At 31.6% G+C, this 22,587-nt stretch overlaps 1 protein-coding gene across 1 annotated transcript in view; it reads right to left on the bottom strand.

The window, feature by feature from the left end:
• Positions 1–4,845: 4,845 nt before the first annotated feature.
• LOC113042624 (activin receptor type-2B-like) overlaps positions 4,846–22,587 on the bottom strand; it is a 33,061-nt gene continuing 15,319 nt past the window's right edge. The window contains exons 2-10 of the mRNA XM_026201604.1: positions 18,379–18,586; positions 15,083–15,189; positions 14,282–14,430; positions 13,451–13,594; positions 13,231–13,374; positions 12,411–12,559; positions 11,045–11,298; positions 9,966–10,096; positions 4,846–8,641 (exon numbers count right to left, since the gene is read on the bottom strand). Coding sequence (XP_026057389.1) covers positions 8,447–8,641; positions 9,966–10,096; positions 11,045–11,298; positions 12,411–12,559; positions 13,231–13,374; positions 13,451–13,594; positions 14,282–14,430; positions 15,083–15,189; positions 18,379–18,586 — 1,481 coding nt within the window. The 3' untranslated portion in view covers positions 4,846–8,446. The remainder of the gene's footprint in view (positions 8,642–9,965; positions 10,097–11,044; positions 11,299–12,410; positions 12,560–13,230; positions 13,375–13,450; positions 13,595–14,281; positions 14,431–15,082; positions 15,190–18,378; positions 18,587–22,587) is intronic.

The following is a 22,587-nucleotide window of genomic DNA, read 5'->3' as shown; positions in this document are numbered from 1 at the left end:
ATAATAATAATAATATCTATTGACATACATTTTCCTGCCTTGTTTTTGCATTAATATCAATTGGGAATATGCTTTATTCAGAGAAAACAAACATGTCTTTGTGTTTAAGGCTATAATCTGAAATTATGTTGTCTTAATTTCTATTTGGAATATGCTTTATTATGTGGAGAGATAAAAACAAATGCTTAAAAAAAACTATAATAAAAAATTGGATTTTAAAAGATATTCTTTATTTAATAATAATTATTATTATTATTAATATTATTCATAATGTGTGTCATTTTCTTAAATGATTTACTGGCAAATGTACTGTTTGTGTTTATTTTTATTTTATTGTGGGATTTCTTTATTTTGTCTTGCTTTTTTTAATTTCCTTTATGATATGCCTATATATATATATGAAAAATCTGAAAAAATCTATAAATTAAATACAAATCATACCAATGTTATAATGTATGCTATCTGCCTTATTTTGAATATGCTTTAAATGCAAAGAAAAATGCTAAGAAATCAGACAAAGTTATATAAAAAAAGAAGGAATTAAAACCAATAATACATGCAACAACAACAACAACAATAATAATAATAATAATAATAATAATAATTCCATGAATGTTTTCTTATTGAAAGAGATCTAATATACACTACGAGTCAAACTTATTTGCACAGCAAGATTGGACAGAAGTCTTTTCTGCTCACCAAAATTATCCAAAGTACAGCAAAAGAAGTAATATTGTGAAATATTTTTTTATATTAAAAAATAACTGCTTTTTATTTGAATATATTTTAAAATGCAATTTATTCTTGCGATTTCAAAGCTGAATTTTAGAATCATTGCTCCAGTCACTGGAGTTCTGATATGCTGCTCAAGAAACATGTATTATTATTATTATTATTATTATTATTATTATTATTATTATAATGCAGAAAAACAGCAGGGTAATATTTTATTTCAGTTTTCTTTGAGGATTAGACAGTTCAGAAGAACAGCATTTATCTGAAATAGAAATCTTTCAGTGTATAAAAAGTATCAAAAAAAAAAGTTTTTGTGTGTGTGTGTGTGTGTGTGCGCAGTATATATAATATAAAATGAACGTAATATTTAACAAAAATAAATAAATAAAAATTTTGAACACACACACATATATAATTTCATTTTTAATTTCAAATTTATATTTTAATTATTAATATGTATAATTTAATATTTTATTTACATTTTACATTACATATTTAGTGTTATTTTATCAATTGATAAATGACTTACATTCTAAACATTAAATAATATGCATCCAACATCAAACACATATATAAACAAATATGATCAAATTAATATTTTTGACTGTGTATATATATTTGATATACTGACCTGTTATGTTATTAAGTTGATTAACCCATCTACAAAATAATAATAATAATAATAATAATAATAGTAAAAAGAAAATACATTGTGATTGATTTCAGAGACGACACGCAGCTCAGATGATGCTTGATCAGTATTTATTGTTTACTTTCATTTACAAAAAGATAAAATGGAAATAATCCTTTCTAGTATTTCCTCTAGCGGCCGGCTGTGCTTGTTTCACACTGGGCAAATACTACATTCATACTGGTTTATTCTGGCACCAATGCGGAGGAGAAACAAGCACAGCTGCGTCTGATACTGAGCTCTAAGAGATTACCACAGTAAAAACAACAGCTTCATCCACTGCAAATTAAAGCACTATGTTACACCGCTCCTCAGCAGGGCTTCTGATAGAGAGAGAAAACTTTAACACACTCCGCTTACATCTCGTCTTATACAGTTTTAGTATATTTCTGTTAAAATCAGTAGTACAAGCCAGGTCTGCTCTACAGATTCAGCTACGATAGTGAAAGATCACCTACAAACACGTACAGTTCACATATTGTGGAAAAGAAACAGCGTTTGAAACGTCAGCCTTCGACAAACTCTGTCTCCGTCGAGGACGAATTACACACAACTTACAGAATTACGATCCGTCTGGGTTTGAGGGTTTGCATTCAATGGAAATTATAGAGTTCCCACTCAGTAAATGTGAAATAAAAACAAGCTAAAAAAATGTAATAATAATTAACGCATTAAATGTATGTGTATTTATTAACTGGTTATTCTGTTTGGGTTTGATATTTCACATTCAATAAAAAAAGAAAGAAAACTATGATAATAAAAAAAATGCATGTATGTATGTATGTATGTATGTATGTATGTATATATACACACACACACACACACACATTTTATGTTTTCAATAATAAACAAAAAGAAACAAAGAATACAATGAAATAAAAATAAATTAATACAAATAAAAACAAAGCAATGTATCTTAACCGTTTGGGATTTAAATTACAAATAAAATGAAAAATAAATTAAAATAATTATGAAAAAAATAATATATAATATTATAATCATATAATCTCAACCCCTAACAGGTTAATACAATTAATATTTATTTATTAATTTATTTTTATTGTAATTTTTTTTTTATTAAAAAAAGTTTTTTTTTTTTTATTAATGCATTTTTATTTATTTTTATTGAATGGATAATTTAAACCCCAAAGAAAATCTTATATATATATATATATATAATAAAAATAAATTAATAAAAATGTATTGTATTAACCTGTTTGGGGTTGAGATTTCCTAATATATAAGAAATAAAAAAATTAATATTTAAAAAATATATCAACAGCTGATTTTGACATATGGTTAAAAATAAAAAAAGCTTTCAATTTGTTTTCAAATCACAATATAGAAAAAGAAAGAAAAAGCAGCATAAATGAGCAGGTTACCACATCATTACTAAATGACTCAAATTGAGATTTTTAGATGCTTTACAGATCTTAATAATATTTTAATAGAAATCCTATGCAAACTAACAACAAAACCCAGTTTCTGACTCAAACGAACCAATTGAAATATTGTGTGTGAGTTTGTTAGATAATGATTCCTGTTTTTTCTCGTCTTCATGAGACAGGGATGAGGAGTTTGTGGAGGACTCGTCACACACGGCACAGCAGTACAAAAGAGCTTCGTGATTCACTTTGATTCGTTCGTTCGTTCGTTCGTGTGTCGCGATGGTCCAGCTATAAACACTGCTTCAGTGAGTTCTGAGGTATCGGCTTCCTGAAAACCTGGACCAAAGATTGCATCCAGAGTTACAGCTGGTCACTTTTAGAGTTTCATATCTGATATATCTATATAGAGTTTCCATATATTTTATATAGCTTCTTTTCTGCAGATAGAACAGAAAGTGAGAGACGCAGAGAGAAATGAGACACCGATGCAGCGATCGCTTCTGCTCAGAAAACACAGGCACATTGTGTTCCTTCCTGATATTAAACATGAATCATGAATCCATCCGTCTTTGAGCTCATACAGGACGAAAACCGTATGGTTAATTTAACGACGCATGCCAGAAAACCCATCCAAATCAAATCACATGAGAAATTAACTTTTAAAAAGTTTATTAAAAGCCATTTTTCTGTTGATATAAAAAAAAAAATACCCTTTTTTAGGGTTAGTGGTTGCAAACTTTATTTTAGCTACATTTAATAAAAATAATACCAATAATGTTTAAAGATAGTTAAATACATTTATTTAAATGTAGCTAAAAAATATTTACCGTCAACTTTTATTTTGTAAATTCAATGAATTTTTCACCTAATCAGTGTATATAAACTAAAATTAAAAACATTAGTTTATTATATTAAAATAAATGTTAATAAAAAAATATATATATAGACATTGTTTGAAACATGTGACCAAAGCACGAAATTACTAAAACTTTAATTAAAATAAAAAAACAGAAAATATAAAAATGCTAAACTATACTCTTATTGTTGTTTTTTTATATTTTAATTAATATTTTGTTTTCATTTTAATAGTATATTAATATTGTGCTTCTGTCATTTTTTTTAAACAATATCTATATATTTGTAAGAAGTGTGATTTATTTAATTGCTTGTATTTTTGTTCACATTTAAATTTGACTGCGCCATTTTTTCACGTTCAACATCGGTGACGACTTACTGGAGAAACACTGGACTGTCTTTAGTGCATAATGAAGCGTGTGAGTGCATTGCATAAATCACATCTCTCGCAGTCCGAAAACAGTTGAAATGCTCGCCGAAACCACTAACAATACGATGCATTAAACAAACCGAAAGTCTTTCATTTCATCCGACGACTAGAAAAGATAAACTTGACACACAAACGTTACTTTTCTAGACATTTGTAAATACAATCAGCTAATGTTAAGCGTAATCAAAGCCTTTGGTTTTCCTCTCGCAGAAGGAATTTGGCTACATATCGTACGTTATTTAAAATGAAACGAGGTCAGTTTATCGTAACGCAACGAAGGTCTACGAGCACGCGATCGAAGCTGGCCTGATGTGGATCTCAATGCCCAAAGGTCGGTCTACAGACTATTGCTGGAGATATTGCTTGCTACATCGTCTGAGCTGGACGCAAACTTTCCGATTGCGCAACCAATCCGAACTTTCCCGGGTTAACCTGAAGAGAACGCAGTTTCCTGAAAGTATCGAGATGCAGAGCGGATGCGTGAAGCAGACCAGTGATTGGACGAGCCATCGCTGGGAAACGCGCTACTTTGGCACTTTGGGATTTCGGCTCACCAGAATTGGGCATCGCAACGTTAATAATGCTACGATATCGCAACCGAAAACAAAAAAGACCAATGAATCGCACCAGAAATAATGAATAATAATTAATTAATAAAAAAATAAAAATAATAAAATCTATGAAAAAAAATTAAATTAATGAAAAAATTAAAATAAAATAAACAAAAAAAATTTAAAAAATAATTAAAATTAAAAAATGTAACCGGTGACTTGTGATCTAAAAAGGTCAATCAAAAAGTTGTCAAAGACGGATTTTCATTTCAACTCATGATATATGGCACCATAATGGATAACTTAAAGCTCTGAGCTGGGTTTGAGAGGAAGTCGAAGCGACCGCTGCAGTGCATCATGGGTACAGAGAGCAGAGAAATGGCACAAACGTTCGGGACACCGAACCTTCATTTGGCCCTGAAAATCTTTGTGAAATCACTGGTAAAATTTGGTCGAGGTCATTTGGTAAGCGTTGGCTTCACAGTCAATTCTTAAAGAGGCAGTTCACCCAAAAATGACAGAAGATGGTGCTCTGGGGTTGACGGTAGCCATTGACTTCCATAGTTTGAAAGAAAATATATAGATACTATGGAAGGCAATCGCTACGGCCAATTTTTGGGGTTCCCAACATTTTTCAAATAAGATATTTTGAAGAATGTTGGGAATCAAATAGCTAAAGGTCGCCATTGTCTTTCGTAGTAGAAAAGTAGTAGTTGGCTACCAACAATTGTTTGGTTTCCAAAAATCATGTTATGAAAACAATATTTTTAAGGATGTAAGGTAGCCATTGACTTTCATTGAAGGGAAAAAAATACTGTGGAAGTCAATGGCTACAGACAACGTTTAGGTCTTCAGAATAACTTCTTTTGTGTTCAACAGAAGAAATAAAGTCATGCAGGTTTAATAACTTGAGAAAAAGTAAAAGACCGAATTGTCATTTTTGGTGAACTTGAATCCCTTTAAGGTTTCTTTTGAACGATAGGTTCAATTTTGTCCCTCGTAACATCACACAAGGGTTAGGTAAAAAAATTGTGCAAGTAAAAATAGGGAAATACAATCAAATTTTTGGAAGAAGCGCCAAACGTTTAAGGTTCAATGTCCCGTGAAGTCAGAGACAGGAAGAAGAATAAGAAGAATAATGCCCTGTTTCAGCACGATTCTACAACTGTTTACAGCTATTTACATCAAGGGTTTCTCTCGTTTATACAACACAACTTAGTAGCACTTCTTTTTTTTTGTATTTTTTCTTCTTTTTACTTCTCCAAAAACATCTTTCCTAATCATAAAAGCCAACTTACATCAAAATATACTTACTACAAGTCAACACAACTAACAAAATATATAACAGAAGTCAAACACGTAGAAAATCTGAGGTATTTCTGGTCTGAGGTGGTCTGTGGTTCATGAACAATAGCGTTAATAATTATTTTTTTTGTCCTTTCACGACTAATTTTATTGTTTAGAGTTGCGCTCGTTCGTCTCGGAAGCCTTTTGAATGTCTGGTGACGCGCGTTTGCATCGGAGGATGAACTTTACTGAGAAGATACAGAAAATATCACAACGTTTCATCCAAACAGCAGCAGCACTGTGGAAATTCACTCTTGAGCTATGGCATATGGAAACGTGGATTACTAGCCACTCTTAAGACAAAATAAATACCATTCTTGGGTTTTTTGTCTTTGCTAATGAGTCAAACGTAACCTGGACAGAGTGAAGTTTGACATTCTGATAATTTTAAGCCCCGAACTGAAGTCTCAACATCGTTGGAGGTCAGATCTAAGATTTGGTCCCTGTTAGAAAGAGGTAATACATGAAGGGACCAGACCAAAACACACAAAACCAAAACTTCCTGGGAGGAATCGCTTAAAACAGGGTTATATTTCAGCTCAAAGTCAAAGAAAAAAATAAGAAATTGTACTTCGCTTTTGCCTACATTTAGATGTTTTGCATTATTTAATATTTTCGCAACAATTAAGCACATTTCCCTAAAAAAAATATCTTTGTTGATACTTAGATTGCAGTGTTTGTTGACTGCCTGAACTGCTTTTTAAAAACGTAATTCATCTTAATTTTATTACATTAATAATTAGAATCAGAATTGAGAAAAACTGTAATTACCAAAAAAAAATAATAATGATAATTTAGAAATGTTTTTAATCAGTAGTTGTTTTTCAGTACTTTTAATTAAAACCAGGATTCATTTTTATATTATAGTAATAACAATTTAGAAAATTGAGAATAATTAGAATTACCCAAAAAAATAATAATAATAAAAAAAAAAGTAAAAATTTGATTTGGAGACATCAACATTGAGAATTATAATTACAAAAATAATACCAATAATACTACTAATAAAAATAAAATAAAAATTGGGATCTCGATGCATTTCAGTCGTGAGAATTGAGGGTAATATGTTTTAATATCATTTAATATTTTTTTTGTTCTGCCTGTACTGATTTAAAAAAAATTTTTTTAATTAAAATCAGTTTAAATTATTATATAAGAATTTATGTAGTCAATATAGAGAACAATTGAGAATTACCACACAAAAAAATATATCATAATAATAAGCAATAAAACCGGATGCATTATGTTCATTGGAGTTTGGGGTAAAACGCATCATAAATTAAAGCATTGCAGTAATGAAATAACACTGAGGATGATGAAATTATCAGAAATAACCTGCTTTACGATCATGAGAATATAAAGGAAAATGTGCTTAATTATAATGCCACAATTAATGCGCCTAAAAAAACTCTTATTTACAACAAACATTATTTCTTATTTTCTTTTCCTTTGATTTTGAGGTGTTTTGACCCGGAATTTGACCCAGGCGAGGATTCAGTCCTTTACTGCGGACGCACAAAACACATGTTGCATTATTACAAGAGAAGCTAGACAGGGAAAACCAACATTTGCGTTCATACAGCCGCACGGGCCAAACTTATCATGGTCTTCTTTTTCTATTTTCAACAAACTCTCAGCACTAAACACACACTCTCTCTCTCTCTCTCTCTCTCTCACACACACACACACACACACACACGTCTTGCATGTTTTAGTGTTAAACTCATCAGGGCACCGTTATATTTCTCTCTGTCCTATAATGATGTGGGAAAGGCAGTCATGGACCCTTGACACTGGATACCTGAGAAAGATTTCCGTACCAAACCTCCCATATTTCCACATGCAAGAGTTTCCAGCCATATCCAGTCGATAAAAGCCCACCAATCCGTTCACAGTCACCACCAAATAAAACCCAAACAAAAAAGAAAGAAAGAAAGAAAGGAATTAGTCCAGATGTCTTTTCCATTGTGTTCCTCAACACCCGTTAGTTCCGTAAAAGACACGTTTTCCGTACTTTTCGAATAGCACACTGTCGGAAAAAGAGGAATAGGAAAGTGAAATCCCGGCGAGGAGGTCTGGTTGCGCGTGTAACAGTCTTAATGATCCTCGCGGGGTTTTGCAGCACTGTTAAATCTTCAGATGAACTGGTTGCTCGTCGCAGGGCGACCCCAACGGAAAAACCAGAAGATGATGAGCGAGAAAAACCAACGGAATCGGCAGAAATTAAACGTCGAGGTACGTGAGCATTCATTTGTCGGCACCTGAATGCATGTTTAAAAATCTTCTGCGTTTGCTCTGATGATAAAAATACAGTAGAGAAGTGTGCTGGTAAGTTACTGGTCCGATCAGAAAAATAACCATAATAATAACAACAATAATAATAATAAAGTTAAAAAAATGTTAGGATAAAATAGCAGCTGCTTGGATGTGGTTCGGGATCCTCTGAGGGTCAGATGCTGGACTCTTTGGGCGGCAGGTCCACGTTGGTGAGCGAGGTGACTGTGGAAAGGAGGGAGTCTGAGGTAGTGGCGTTCATCAGGCGGCGGATCTGAGAGATTCGCTCCTCTACGCAGCCGGCTGATAACCGCGCCTCGGCGTCGTGATCCCAGCACTCCTCGATCGTCTCGCACATCTGCGCCAGACCCTGAACACAACACACACAGCTAGTTGTCACACACTAGTATAAAAAAAACACTCAAAAATACAAGAAAATTGCACTAATTTTAATGTATCTATCTCTATACACAACATAATACTGTAAGTATATAACAAACTAAAAAAAAACTAAAAAAAAATCAAAAATACAAGAATTTTGCTCTAATTTTAATCTTATTGTCTCTCTCTCAATTTATATTATATATATATATATATATATATATATATATATATATAAAAAACAAAAGTACATTAACTATTAAAGTCAAAAATACAAGAAAATTACACAAATATATTTAATGTCTCCATCTTTATACACAATACTGTATATAACAAACTACAAAAAATGTCAAAAATACAAGAAAAGTACACAAATTTTAATGTCTCTCACTGTATAACATACTAAAGGTATATAACTACTAAAAGTCAAAAATGCTAGAAATTTGCACTAATTTAAATCTTATTCTCTCTCTCTCTCTCTCTCGCTCTCTCTATATATATATATATATATATATATATATATATATATATATATATATATAAAACATACTAAAAGTACATCAACTAAAAAATACAAGAAAATTACACTAATTTGAATGCCTCTCTCTATACACAACATAATACTGTAAGTATATAAACTACAAAAAAATGTCAAAATACAAGAAAATTACACTAATTTTAATGTTTCTCGCTATAACATACTAAAAGTAAAAATTGCAAGAAATTTGCACTAGTTTAAATCTTATTCTCTCTCACTCTCTCTCTCTATAACATACTAAAAGTACATAAACTACTAAAATGACAAAAATACACAGCATAATACTGTAAGTATATAACAAAATACAAAAAATGTAAAAAAATACAAGAAAATTACTCAAATATTAATGTCTCTAGCTATATAAAAGTATATAACAAAGTACAAAAAATGTAAAAAATACAAGTTACACACATTTTAATGTCTCTCGCTATATAACATACTAAAAGTATATAACAAACTACTAAGTCAAAAATACAAGTAAATTACACTAATTGTAATCTCTTTCTCTCTCTCTACAGATATGTAACATACTACTAAAAGTATATAACAAACTACTAAAAATTTCAAAAATACAAGTAAATTACACTAATTTTAATCTTTCTATATATGTAACATACTACTAAAAGTATATAAACTACAATACATGACAAAAATACAAGAAAAAAAAAATATGACACTAATTTCAATGTTTCTCTCTATAGATTACATACTACTAAAAATGTATATAACTAAAGATGACAAAAATACAAGAGAATTTTGGAAGCATGTCACTCACTGAATGCTTGAGCCAAATATCCTTAAACACTGGCCGCAACTTCTTATGAACCACCGCATCCTGAAGATCCTCCAGAGACGGATGCTGGCCGATCTCCTCCTCGAATGGCAGCATGTACTCGTCTACAGGACCTGAGGGAACACAGCACACAAACAATATAAGCAGCTGGAGCAACAGTATGCAAAAGAAAAATGCTCAGAATTGGTCAGATACGATGCATACACTTTTTAGACAGTGACTTATCTGTATGTGCGTGTATTCAGAGCCAGTGAACAACGGATTTCACAATAATAAAAAAAAGAAAAATGTTAAAGTTTACATTTTTACTAAATTCTCTCTAATATGGTAGGAAATAAAATGAAACAAAATGTGGAGGATGTTAACTTTGACAAGATGAGTTTAAATAGTGACATGATGCACATAACTAATCAAAAGAGCGTCCTTTATAGACGCAGTTATGACAAAGTAGTAAAGCTGCACGATTATGAAAAAATAAAATTGATAATGCCCTTGAAATCTGAATTTTGATTATTAATTACGATCATCACAATTTTCATTGGATGATATGTATACCATTGTTTGATGAAACTGCATGGCGAATTTTTATATGAAAATAAACAAGTTGAAAACACCAACTGAAAAACTTTTAGTACTTGTCTATAGTATTAAGCCTCAAATGTCAAGATCAGATCGGTTTCTTCCAATTATAAAAAAGTTAAAATATGAATAGTATTATAATGTTACACTAAAACTAAAATGAAAATAACGGGAAAACCCCTTAAGATAACATTTTAACATCTTAAGCACGCACGATAACATAAGTGGACTCTGAACGATTTATTGCCGCTTCGAACGATTACGTAATTGTGGCATCCGTAATTGTAAATTTTAATAAAAAATTCGATTAATTGTGCAGCCCTATAAATCGGACGTCCCAAAAATTGCCTGCTATTTTACTACATACTCAAAAATATGTACTTATTCTTCAAAATAACATACAAACATACTTTTCGGACATAGTATAAGTCGGCGAATTGAGACGCAGCAAAGGAGAACAATCTGAAGCATCGGATGCTCACCGTCTGCAGCTTTGCAGCGTGACACCAGCTCCCACAGCACCAGTCCCACGGCGTACATGTCTATCCGCAGGAAAGCGTCCCGCTGGAAGTTAATGGCCCCCTCCAGCACCTCAGGAGCCATGTAGCGGCGCGTCCCGACCTGACCGTGTGTGTCTCCCGGAGGCTTCCCCGGCTCGAAGCGCACCGCCAGCCCAAAGTCCCCCAACACCGCCGACAGATCCGCCTTCAGCATCACGTTCTTGCTCTTGAAGTCTCTGTGGACGGAGAGATGCAAGCATCATCAATAAAAACGAACTTGTGCATCATGGTTTGCGTTCTGGAGATCGATTTCTATCTCAACGTGTTTTTGCTGCGTTGAGCAATGTAGCCAATCACAGACATATCTCTTGATTTCTTGAATCAGAGGAGTTTAAGTTAGAATTTTTTGGTTGAGGTAACATTATAGTGTTCAGCACAAATCATCTTAATATAACAAAGTGTCGACGCAATGCAAAATAAGAGTTTTTTTGTGCTTCATCGATTATAACAAGGGATTTCAGTCGATTTAAAGTTTTAATCGAATTAATTACAGGATGCTGCGATTAAACTTATTAATTTCAAACTAAATTTGCCTGCAAAAATACCCCAAAAAGATTATTTAAAGCCATTATTGAGTTAAATGTTTAGGGTACAACGGCCTGACATAAAATATTAAATACAAAAGGAAATAGTTAGCAACATCAGTGTTTTTTTTGTGCATGCAATAAAAGTCACTAGTAACCAAAACAGCTTTGTACCTTCTTTTATGTTGTGCAAAAGAAATATGCTTTTAATATATGTATTTTTTGATGACAACACGAATGACAATAGTTTATCTAATTGCATGAACAAAATGTTCAAATAAAACTGTGAAAAGGTTTCATAAAATGGTAAACCTCACATTTCAGCCTCTAAATAAAGAAAAGGGTTAAGTCAAAATGATAACTGATTTAATGCATTTTATCTGCTCCATAAATTATTCTACATAACTTATCCGAATTTTGTGTAGAATCCACATTAACTTGTTTTTTAATCAATTGGTCAAAATGCATGCAAATTCGCTCTGTTTTAGTCAGAAACCGCACACAAGCTAAATGTAATGCAAGTCTCTGTAAATCCAGTTTCTGACAGCAGGTGGCGCTTCTGGAGCAGAAGAATCACAGCCGTTACTTAAACCTCCAGAGTTGCGATCAAAACACTACTTTATTAGCTTTTACATGAAGCGTAGCTAAAAGCATAATGCCATTGAATCTTTTTTTAAAACAGTCGGAAGCCTGCTTTATGCTGGACTGTATTTATTTATCCGTCTGCAGTTACCTGTGTAAGGATCATGGGATGTCAGACTGACCTGTGAGCGATGGCCGGTTTAGGACCTTCTCCTTTACAGCGAGGCACGTCCTCGTGAAGATACGCCAGACCGCAGGCCATGGTCTCCGCGATGTGACACAGATCCATCCAGCTCAGCACGTTCCCCTTCAGATGATCCGTCAGCGAACCCTGATATCAGACAGATTCAATATATTACAAACACGGAGCTTTGATGCTAACAATAATGAGCCTAAATAAACACAGAGACACTTTTGCGCAAAATTATTCCACTCAAGTGTTATCTTTAACCATTATAAATGTGGTTATTATTTTACATTTAGATTTCGTATATATATATATATATATATATATATATTATTTTTTGTGAAAGTTTTAGTATTTATTTATTTTTGTATTTAGTTTATTCATTTTTTTTACTTCTTAATTAAATTAGATTGAAGAATGTTTTTATTATATATTAAAATATATATCATATTTTATTATATTAAATATATATAGAATTTTAAATAAATAATATTTTTACATTTTCTCTTATTTTAATTTTATTTGACCGTTTTGGTAATTTGGTTGACATTTTTATTCTTGTAAGTATTTTTTTAAGTGTAAATGTTTATTTAGTTATTTTAGTAAAATATGAGAAAGCATAAAACTGATATTTTTTGTCATTTTTAACCTACTTCACATCTAATATATATATTAAATTTTTTTTCTTCTTCCGTCTTCTTAATATTTCTTTTCCTCATGCCAGTCTTTACAGAGTTAAATTATCAAAGTTATACGAGAAACTGAGACACGTCAGACTTTATTCTCCTGAAGTCTGATGACCTCTGACCCCTCACCCGCTCATGAAACTCTGTGATGAGCCAGAACTCCGTCTCCAGGTTTGCTCCGCGTCTCTCGGCTCCGATGTAGCGCAGCAGGTTCTCGTGCTTCATGCCCGGCGTGGAGAACATGTCCCGCTCGTTCTGCCACGACAGCTTGTCCTGAAGATCACACACACACACACAGCTTAGAGAGCGCTCCTCTAACACACACACACACTGTGTCTGTATCCTCTACCTGAATGGGGAAGATCTTCACAGCTACGTATTCGTTCATCATCTGAGCTTTCCAGACGCAGCCGAAGCGTCCTCGAGCTTTAACCTCCAGCAGCTGAAGAGGCTTCAGACCCAGCAGAGGAGACGGAGGAGACGGACTCGGATCCTGAACACAGCAGAAACACCCATCAGCCATGACCTTTAACCCTCGTACGGGGTCGGGTCTGTGCGACCCGTTTTCAGCTTTTATCGATAGAAAACTGACACGATCAATTATCTTTTTGGATTGATTGATGCTTCATTAATCCTTTACAGGAAGTTACATTTTCACGGCATCTTAATCCAGATTTTTAAATATTTATTGCTAAGAACTTTTAATTTGTGTGTTTGTGCGTGTGTGTGTGTTTCTCTGTGTGTGTGTGTGAGTGTGTGTGAAAGAGAGAGATTGTGTATGTGTGTTCTTGTTTGTGTGTGTGTGTGTGTGTGTGTCTGTGTGCACTTGTTTTTGTGTGTGTGTGTGCACTTGTTTTTGTGTGTGTGTGTGTGTGTCTGTCTGTGTGCACTTGTTTGTGTGTGTGTGTGTGTGTGTGTGTGTCTGTCTGTGCGCTCTTGTTTTTGTGTGTTTTTGTGTGTGTGTGTGTGTGTGTGCTCTTCTTTGTGTGTGTGTTTGTGTGCGTTTCTGTGAGTGTGTTGTTTATACATAAATTACACATAAATGTCTCATTCGTTCATAAAATGGTTGAATTGTGCTGAATTCAAACCCAAAACTGCAGCAGGTGCAACGAGTGTTAAATCTCCAGTAGATGGAGCCGCAGATCAGAGAGCGATCAGAAGCTCGTGGAGACGGACTGACCTCGTTGATGTCCACGTGTCCGTACGGAGGCTTGCGGTGCCGGTACATCCAGAAACCCAGCAGCAGCATCAGAGAGAGCATCGTGACGGGCAACAGAGAACACAGCAGCAGATTCAGCAGCAGCGGAGCGTCCGGAGGCGGCTCGATCACTGAGAGAGAGAGAGAGAGAGAGAGAGAGAGAGAGAGAGAGAGACACACACACACAGAGAGAGAGAGAGAGAGAGAGAGAGACAAACACACCATTATGATGCAGTCATATACATACCTTCAAATTACAAAAAAAATAAGACTATGCATATAAACAGATACAATGCATTAATTAAAAAAACATATATAACAAATACCAAAGGAAATAAATATAACAATTATATATCAAATATTAAATCACTTAAAAAAAAATAAAAAAAGAATATATTGATTAATGTTAATTTAATTAAAATATATTCACTAAATTTACATAAATGGCACAAGATAAAAAAGAAATAAAATGCATACAAATAAACAAATAAAATTACAAATAAATATAAAATAAATATTAATAGAAAGAAATTCGAAATAAATTAAAAATTAATTTAAAATAAATTCACTATAAAAAAAAAAAAAAAGAAAGAAGAAAATAGATTACCATAAAATCTGTAAAAAAAAAAAAAAAAAGGTATCCTAAAATAAATAAATGTATAAATAAATATTTAAAAATAAGGAACCTAACAATGAATAAATAAATGCACATGAAGGGTTTCCTTTAAGCGCAGCATGGATGTTTCTGTGAAGAGTTCTGGAGCTGGTCTGAGGGTCTCTCACCTGGACCGCTGACGTCAGGCAGGTGTGTGAACCTCTCGTTGCAGAAGTTGCCTTCGCAGCAGCAGAAGAACACCTGCGGGTTCTCCTCGGTGGCCACACACTCCTGTCTGAGAACCACACACACACACACATTACACATACAAATTAATACAAATTCATTTTAATTCAAATAGTGTATTGACTTATAAATAAAATATATAAATAATATAAATATAAAATAAGTAAACAAACAATATTAAAAAAAATCGAATAAATAAATATTTTATTTCAACAATGATGGCTACTGAAATTAATTATTATTTGTATTAAAATAAGTTAAATAATAAATTAATATCACAATATATATTGACAAATGAATAAAATATATAAATATAAAATAAACAAGTAAATTAAAAAATTAACAAGCAAGCAAATAATAAATAGTTATTTGTATTATACAGTAAGTTATGTTAAAATAATATACATAACATAAAATAAATACAAATTAAACTATTTATTGACTTATTAATAAAATATATAAATGTTTATTTTCTTATTTGTTGGTTAATATTATTTATTTCTTAATTGTTTATTTAATAAGTCTTTGATGAATAGAAAGATCCCAAGATCAGAATTAACATTCTTAAAATTATTTTGTAACATCCTACCATTCAAAAGCTTGGAGTCCGTTTTTTATTATATAAAAAAAAAATATAGAAATTAATACTTTTATTTGCTTAAAAAAAAAAATCTTACGGTTCAAAACTTTCTGACTGGTGGTGTATATAAGATTATTCACAATATATCTCATTCTTTATCCATCTGTTTGTTTTTAATAAATTAACATATGTTATTTTTTTATATTTAATTGCTAATTTAAAATCTTTTTTTAATTACTACAATGTATGAAATGTAGTTAAACAAAAATAAATAAATGTGTCTTGTGAAATATCTTAAACGAATGAATGGGTAAAAAACCTGGAATACATAAAATTACTGAAAAGCAGAAAAAAAATAGAATTACATTTTTTTACAAGTAAAATATCTAAAATTACTGAAAAGCAGAACAAATAAAAGTTTAAAAAGTAAAATATCTGAACGTTAATAAGCAAAACAAAAATAGAATACAATTTAAAAATAAAATTACAGAAAAACAGAACAAAATAGAATATACTTTTTTTTTTAAAGTTAAATATCTATAATTACTGAAAAGCAAAATAAGTTTAAAAAGTAAAATATCAAAAAAAAATTATGAGATGCAAAACAAAAATAGGATACAGTTTACTGAAAAGCAGAATAAAATAATTGTTTTGAAGTAAAATATCTATAATTACTGAAAAGCAAAACAAAAATAGAATAAAAATTAAAAAATATCTGAAATTAAATGAAAAGCTAAATAAAACTAGAATAAAAGATGAAATGCAAAAGGAAAAATAGCAATAAAGTAGTATTAATGGTAATAAAAAATAGAGTAAAAATAAAAACTAAAACAATTTAGTGAAAAACTTTGTGAAAAACTTTGTGAAAAGCAACAAGACTACCATGTTTTATTGGAGTTGCATAACACATTTTAAATCTAATGAATGTCCACATTGACTCGTCTGGTTTAAATGCAATCAACCGAATCGATGTCAGTGTACCTTTAACTCTACAAAGCGTCCTCGATATCACGAGCGATCTGGTTTCCACTCGGCTTCGCTGTAAGTAGGTCAGCAGTGAATGAACTCAAACATTAAATAACGAGTCTGAAGATGCGAGATTCATTCCACAAACATCAAACCATCAAAGACGTCCCTTCTTAGAAAGAGCCGAGTCGCTTTGTTATCTGATGTAAGACGCTGCAAAGCTACGTCTGAACCCAATGACACGCAGACGCTTCGCTGCAATGCATCATGGGCCGGAATCTAATATCATCTATCTGTATAAAACTCAATCCCACACAGCTCAAGGTCAGAACGCATTCAGCTCCGCTTACTAACTCCAGAACTGTAGACGTATAGAAATGCACATATGTGACCCAGGGCTGTCATCATTTTTCATCATTTCTCGTCTCAAAAATCGTCTGAAATGATGATGAGAGCTGCTTCAGCTGGAGAGTACTCTTAAAAACACTTTAAAATGAACTTGGGTTATGGAGATTTTTAGGCAAGCGATATGAATCTGAACTTTGCTCAAGTTGGAGAAGTTACACAAGCGTTATGTTAAAAGAGAAACTTTTTAAGACGTCTTTTTAAATGAGGGCTGTGCAATATTGACGAAAAACGCTAAATACGATACCTTGCTTAAAATGCGATATTCGATATATGATACGATATTTCTTAAAGCGTGTAAAATCTATTTAAATTTTATTTAAAAATATCCATCTCTTTTTAACGTCAGTCAAATCTCTGCTTTATGCGTTTAGATATAACGTTGACCTTTTGCAGCGTTTTGACTTAAGTAGCCTATTATTAAGATGATACAGATATCGCACGCCCTTGCGATATGAATGTTGCGATATTTAAATAATTTTGCAGGGCTACTTTGAATTAAGAACCTCCAAGTTTTCTATAAGAGAAAATATAAAAGAAACCGTGTTATTTTAGTACCACCGATTTTTTATTTTCCATTTAATTTGAGTACTTAAATTAACTATTAAAATTTTAATTAATTTATAATTTTTTTACATTATAATTGATGCAGTGTTATTTAAATATCGCTGATATACAAATATTTGTCAACTTAGAATTTAGTTTTTACATTTCTTTACACTTTTCAGTTTTCGAAAATTATTATATATTTTATAAGTTTTTTTTCTCGAATTCACTTAAATTCACTTAATTCTACTAACTTTAGTAAGCTTTTAATTTAAAAAATATATATAAAACTATTACTACTACTTTCATTCTAATTACATACAAAATATACACTATTATATAATTATACATTTTAATTATTAAATATATTAAAATAAATAATTATCATCAATGATGCAATTTTAGTTTACTATTATCGATATACTATTACAGAATTTTGGTCAATATTTTGCATATTATTTTTAATTACATTTTAACTTTAATTTTAGAAAGTTTTAGTAATTTTGTTGTGTTTTTGTCATTTTATTAGCTTTTTCATTACTTTTTATTTAAAAAAAAAATTTTTTTTATTAATTAGTTCTTAAAATTTTTTTTATTTCAAACTAAACTTACTTAAAAAAAAAATAGTTTTTTTATTTGATTCCAGGTAATGTTAATGTTACCTTAGGTAATCTTTTGTTTCTGTGGTTTGGGTCTCCTGTATTAAGGTGTGTTTGTTAGCGTTAGCGTGTTAGCACTGACCTGTCGTAGCAGTTGAAGTCGTCTAGCCAGCATCCCTTCTTGACGAGCTCGATGCTGCCCGAGCTGTTCCTCCACGAGGCGTAGCAGTGCGAGCGCTTGTCCTTCTCTCCCTCACAGCGCTCCACGCCGCTGCGGTTCGTCTTCTCCACCTCCCAGTTAATGTTGAAGTACAAACACTCGTGCGTCTCCACCTCGGCATGACTGGGGCCTGAGCAGATAAACCACAAACACTTACAATCACAATCAGGTCAGAGAGTTACTCTCAATGGACGACAAAAACAACAACAATAATCATTCGTATTAGTATTATAAGTTAAATGCAATATAATTATTGTATTATAAAATAATAATATATAACAATATGTTATGTAAATACTACTACAACTACTATTATTGAATATATACAAATGAATAAATATTAAACAATTATCTCTAACATTGAAAAAATATATATATTATTGAATATATAACATTAAAATTCTTATATATATGTTATTAAATATTAAAAAGTATTAATTATATATGCATTACACAATATAAAACATTATACATTTTGATAGACTAGCATATTGATAACATTTGCTGTTTTTCAATAATTTTCTCCACTTAACGAAACCATTATTATTATTATTAAAGTATTATTTTAATAATGATCATTATATAAACAAATCAAAAATAATTCCTACAATATTTATAACTTTGAATATTGATAGCATTTGCTGTTTCTCAATCTTTTTTTCACTTAATGAAACCATATTACATTACTATTATTAAAAATATTGTTTAAAAATGTATATATATTTATATATATATATAAATTTATATATATATATATATATATATATATATATATATATATATATATATATATATATATATATATATATATATATATATATATATATATATATAAAAATATACATTTTGTTATAGATACATTTCAATAAAGTATTAACAACAACAGTAATCATCACCAGCATAATTATATAAACAATATCAATATGCAATCATGTTATCTATTCTACAATATTGATAACATCATTTCTCAATAATTCTCCACTTAATAACATTAAAAACAAAAATCTTAAAAAGCTGAAAATATCTAAAACAATTGTGTTCCTGAATTATTAATGCATAAAATCACAGTGTCATCTCATTGGTCAGTACAGCACAAGCCTGTGTTCATTGGAGCCGAAACACAGCCAAAGCAGTAATATTGTGAAATATTTTTACCATTTAAAATAGCTGCTTTCTATTTTAATATATTTTCAAACTGAATTTATTTCTGTGATTTCAAAGCTGAATTTTTAGCAACATTAATCCAGTCACATGATCCTTCAGAAATCATTCTAATATTCTTATTTGGCCCTGAACATTATTATTATTATTATTAATATAAAACATAGTTTAAGTGAATAATTAATTATATTTGGATAAAATCATATAAATAAATGTTAATGCAATGCAAACTTTAAATAAAGAAAATAAAGTCTATTTCGAGACTTATCTGGAGAAGTCAGACAAAAAAATATATTAATAAAATAATTTTATCTAATAAAATTGACAAAGCAAAATTAATTTTGCAGTAATTTTAAAAGTAATTTTCATTAGAAACTAATTAATTGACTAACTATTATAGTACTAAAATACAAGTTAAATCAAAATAAAATAAGAAATAATAAATTAATTGATTTTACAAACACAAATATAATATTTAATTATACATTTTCCATATAAAAATCTTTAAACTAATTAATATAATCTAATATAATACAGTTTTATATTATATATTTTTTCAACTAACAGTACTAAAATGTGGGATGAGCTAATGTAATGTAGTAATAAAAGTATTGATAGTAACAATATATAAAAGGTATGTTGCATTTTATCGACTGACTTATTTTAAATGTTTTAAAAGATTCATCTTGCAACAGGCTTTATTTTATTTTTATTATTTTATCAGAGTTTGCATTGCATGCATATTTACTCATGCAAATGAGGAACACCACAATCTATTTATCATAAAACATTTGCAGCACACATCGCTCTGTTTAAAGTAGAAGATCAGTGATATAGTGGAGCTCTATTTTCTCCAGGATTCACTCGGTCTGTAGTAAATCAGAGGAGGCTCCTTCACTCTCTCTCTTTGTTTAAGTTACAGATTTTCAGGATCAGCAGGACAGAAAATAATAAACGAGGCTCGGAGCTGATGGCTGAAAACAGAAAAAGCCCTGGGTTTGCATATCTGTAAGTGATAACGGAGCACAAGGACGAGTCGTCCTTCAGCTGCGCCCAGGGTCAGCAGATCTCAGATCAGCGGACGAGTGTTTACGATACAGCACAGATTTGGCAGCAGCGTTCGCGACAGATGTTCCCGCCAATCTGTGCATCGCGGTTGCTAGGCAACGGCAAATGTGGAAGTAGCGCCTTTCCTCGTCCCCGCAGACAAAAAGCCCTTTTCAGCCGAACATGCATCGCATCCTCGCATTACAGCGGCATTCACTCAGTGCCATGGGAGCGTTACGCTAACGACCGTCGTACAAAAGCAAGCGTGTAGTACAACACGAGTCTCACACGCAGGTTATTATGACGGCTATATCATCTTAGTGCAGCTTCTGCTGCTTTTGCTCTGGATTATGAACATTTACAGATGAGGTTACATGAGAAAACTATGCCAAATAAGCATCTTAATTCATGTTCCTGGCCTATAAAATTTATTGACTGATTTAAAATACAATTAAAAACACCAACGATATTTATATATATATATATATATATATATAAGCTGTAAGCATGTTTCATACAGATTACAAACGGAGAATATTTGTTTTTCGCTCGAATCGGTTTATTTGAAAGTAGAACTTTCAATCGCTCTCATATATATCTCTCAGAGTTTTGGAGTTTCACGCTCAAGTAGGGTTGTGCCGCTAGACGATAGTATCGTGTATCGACGATAGTCAGAGATATCGACATAAGCAGATTTCTATGTCGATAATCAAGACGATATTAGGCTAATTTTCCTATTAATGTATTAGATTATTATAATAATAACTATTATTTTTATTTGGCGGCTTATTATAATCGGCTATCAAACTGCCCAGCTATTTCACTTTAGCACCGCATTTCACACACACACACACACACCGCGAAAGAGCGCAGGAGAATTAGAGCTTGAGGTCGCTGAAGTTGTCCGCTTTGACTCTGATAACTCGTTAAATTCATGAAATGAAAGAGATAAAAAAAAACACTATGGATGATAAGTTCGCTCTGCCGCCTTGTGATTATTTTCATGCACACCGCACTATAATGCGATGCATGCCAAATACATAGTTTTGACGGTTACAAAGTCTCCATCCACAAACAGACATATTTCGACTACAGATATAAAGTATTTTATTGCACTTTAACAAGTAATCTGAACCGCCTATGTGTGTGCAATATTTTAAACGAGCCCTTACTAACTAAGTTTAATGAGTCACTGTTATGTTAGAGTGCATCTCGTTGTTGTTTCTGTGGCGGTGCGTCGGTCTCGTCATGACTGATGCAGCAGTTCATTTAAATTATGAACTTACCTGTTTTAAATAATTAATATTTAACGTGTTCGTTTATGCCCAATATTAGTGTTAAACGGCTGGAGTTTAAATGAAATCTACTATTGATTTTTTTTTTTTATTTAAATCAAGAAATTGACTTAATAATTATGTCCACAGAACTGCTCTGACCTTTAGCAACTAGCATCAATGTCTCCAGATGAATTCAATGTTTTATTGGTTTGTTTTATTAGATTTGAATATTCTCTACTTAGCTGAACGCAGGTAATGTGCTTAAATGACACTTCACTATGAATATATAAATGTTCAAATGAAATTCCTTGATGCTTGATTTTTTAGTGTTCTGTTTTTTTTTTGTGATGGACTTAAAAAAAAAAAGTTGTTTAAATGACACGAACGCTGATTCTCTGCCCACAAACATGCATTCGCTCTCATGTAAAGAGTGCTGACAGACGGCAGGTCTGTGGTTTACAGCAGAACAAGGATCTCAAAAACAACCTCCACATTCCTGACCAGAGCGTAATTAAAACCAGACGAGGAAACCACGGAGAAGAAAAGGAAGCGACTGAGGGCTTCTGTGCAGCCGGAGAGAACCAAACCACAGAAAACATCTGACCAAACACACACCGCAGATCACAACTGATCTACATTTACACCG

The sequence above is a fragment of the Carassius auratus genome, chromosome 24 (assembly GCF_003368295.1).
Source record: "Carassius auratus strain Wakin chromosome 24, ASM336829v1, whole genome shotgun sequence".
In the NCBI taxonomy this organism is placed as follows: Eukaryota; Metazoa; Chordata; class Actinopteri; order Cypriniformes; family Cyprinidae; genus Carassius; species Carassius auratus.
Note: the sequence above shows the minus strand (reverse complement) of the source record. Positions and strands in the feature narration are given on the sequence as shown.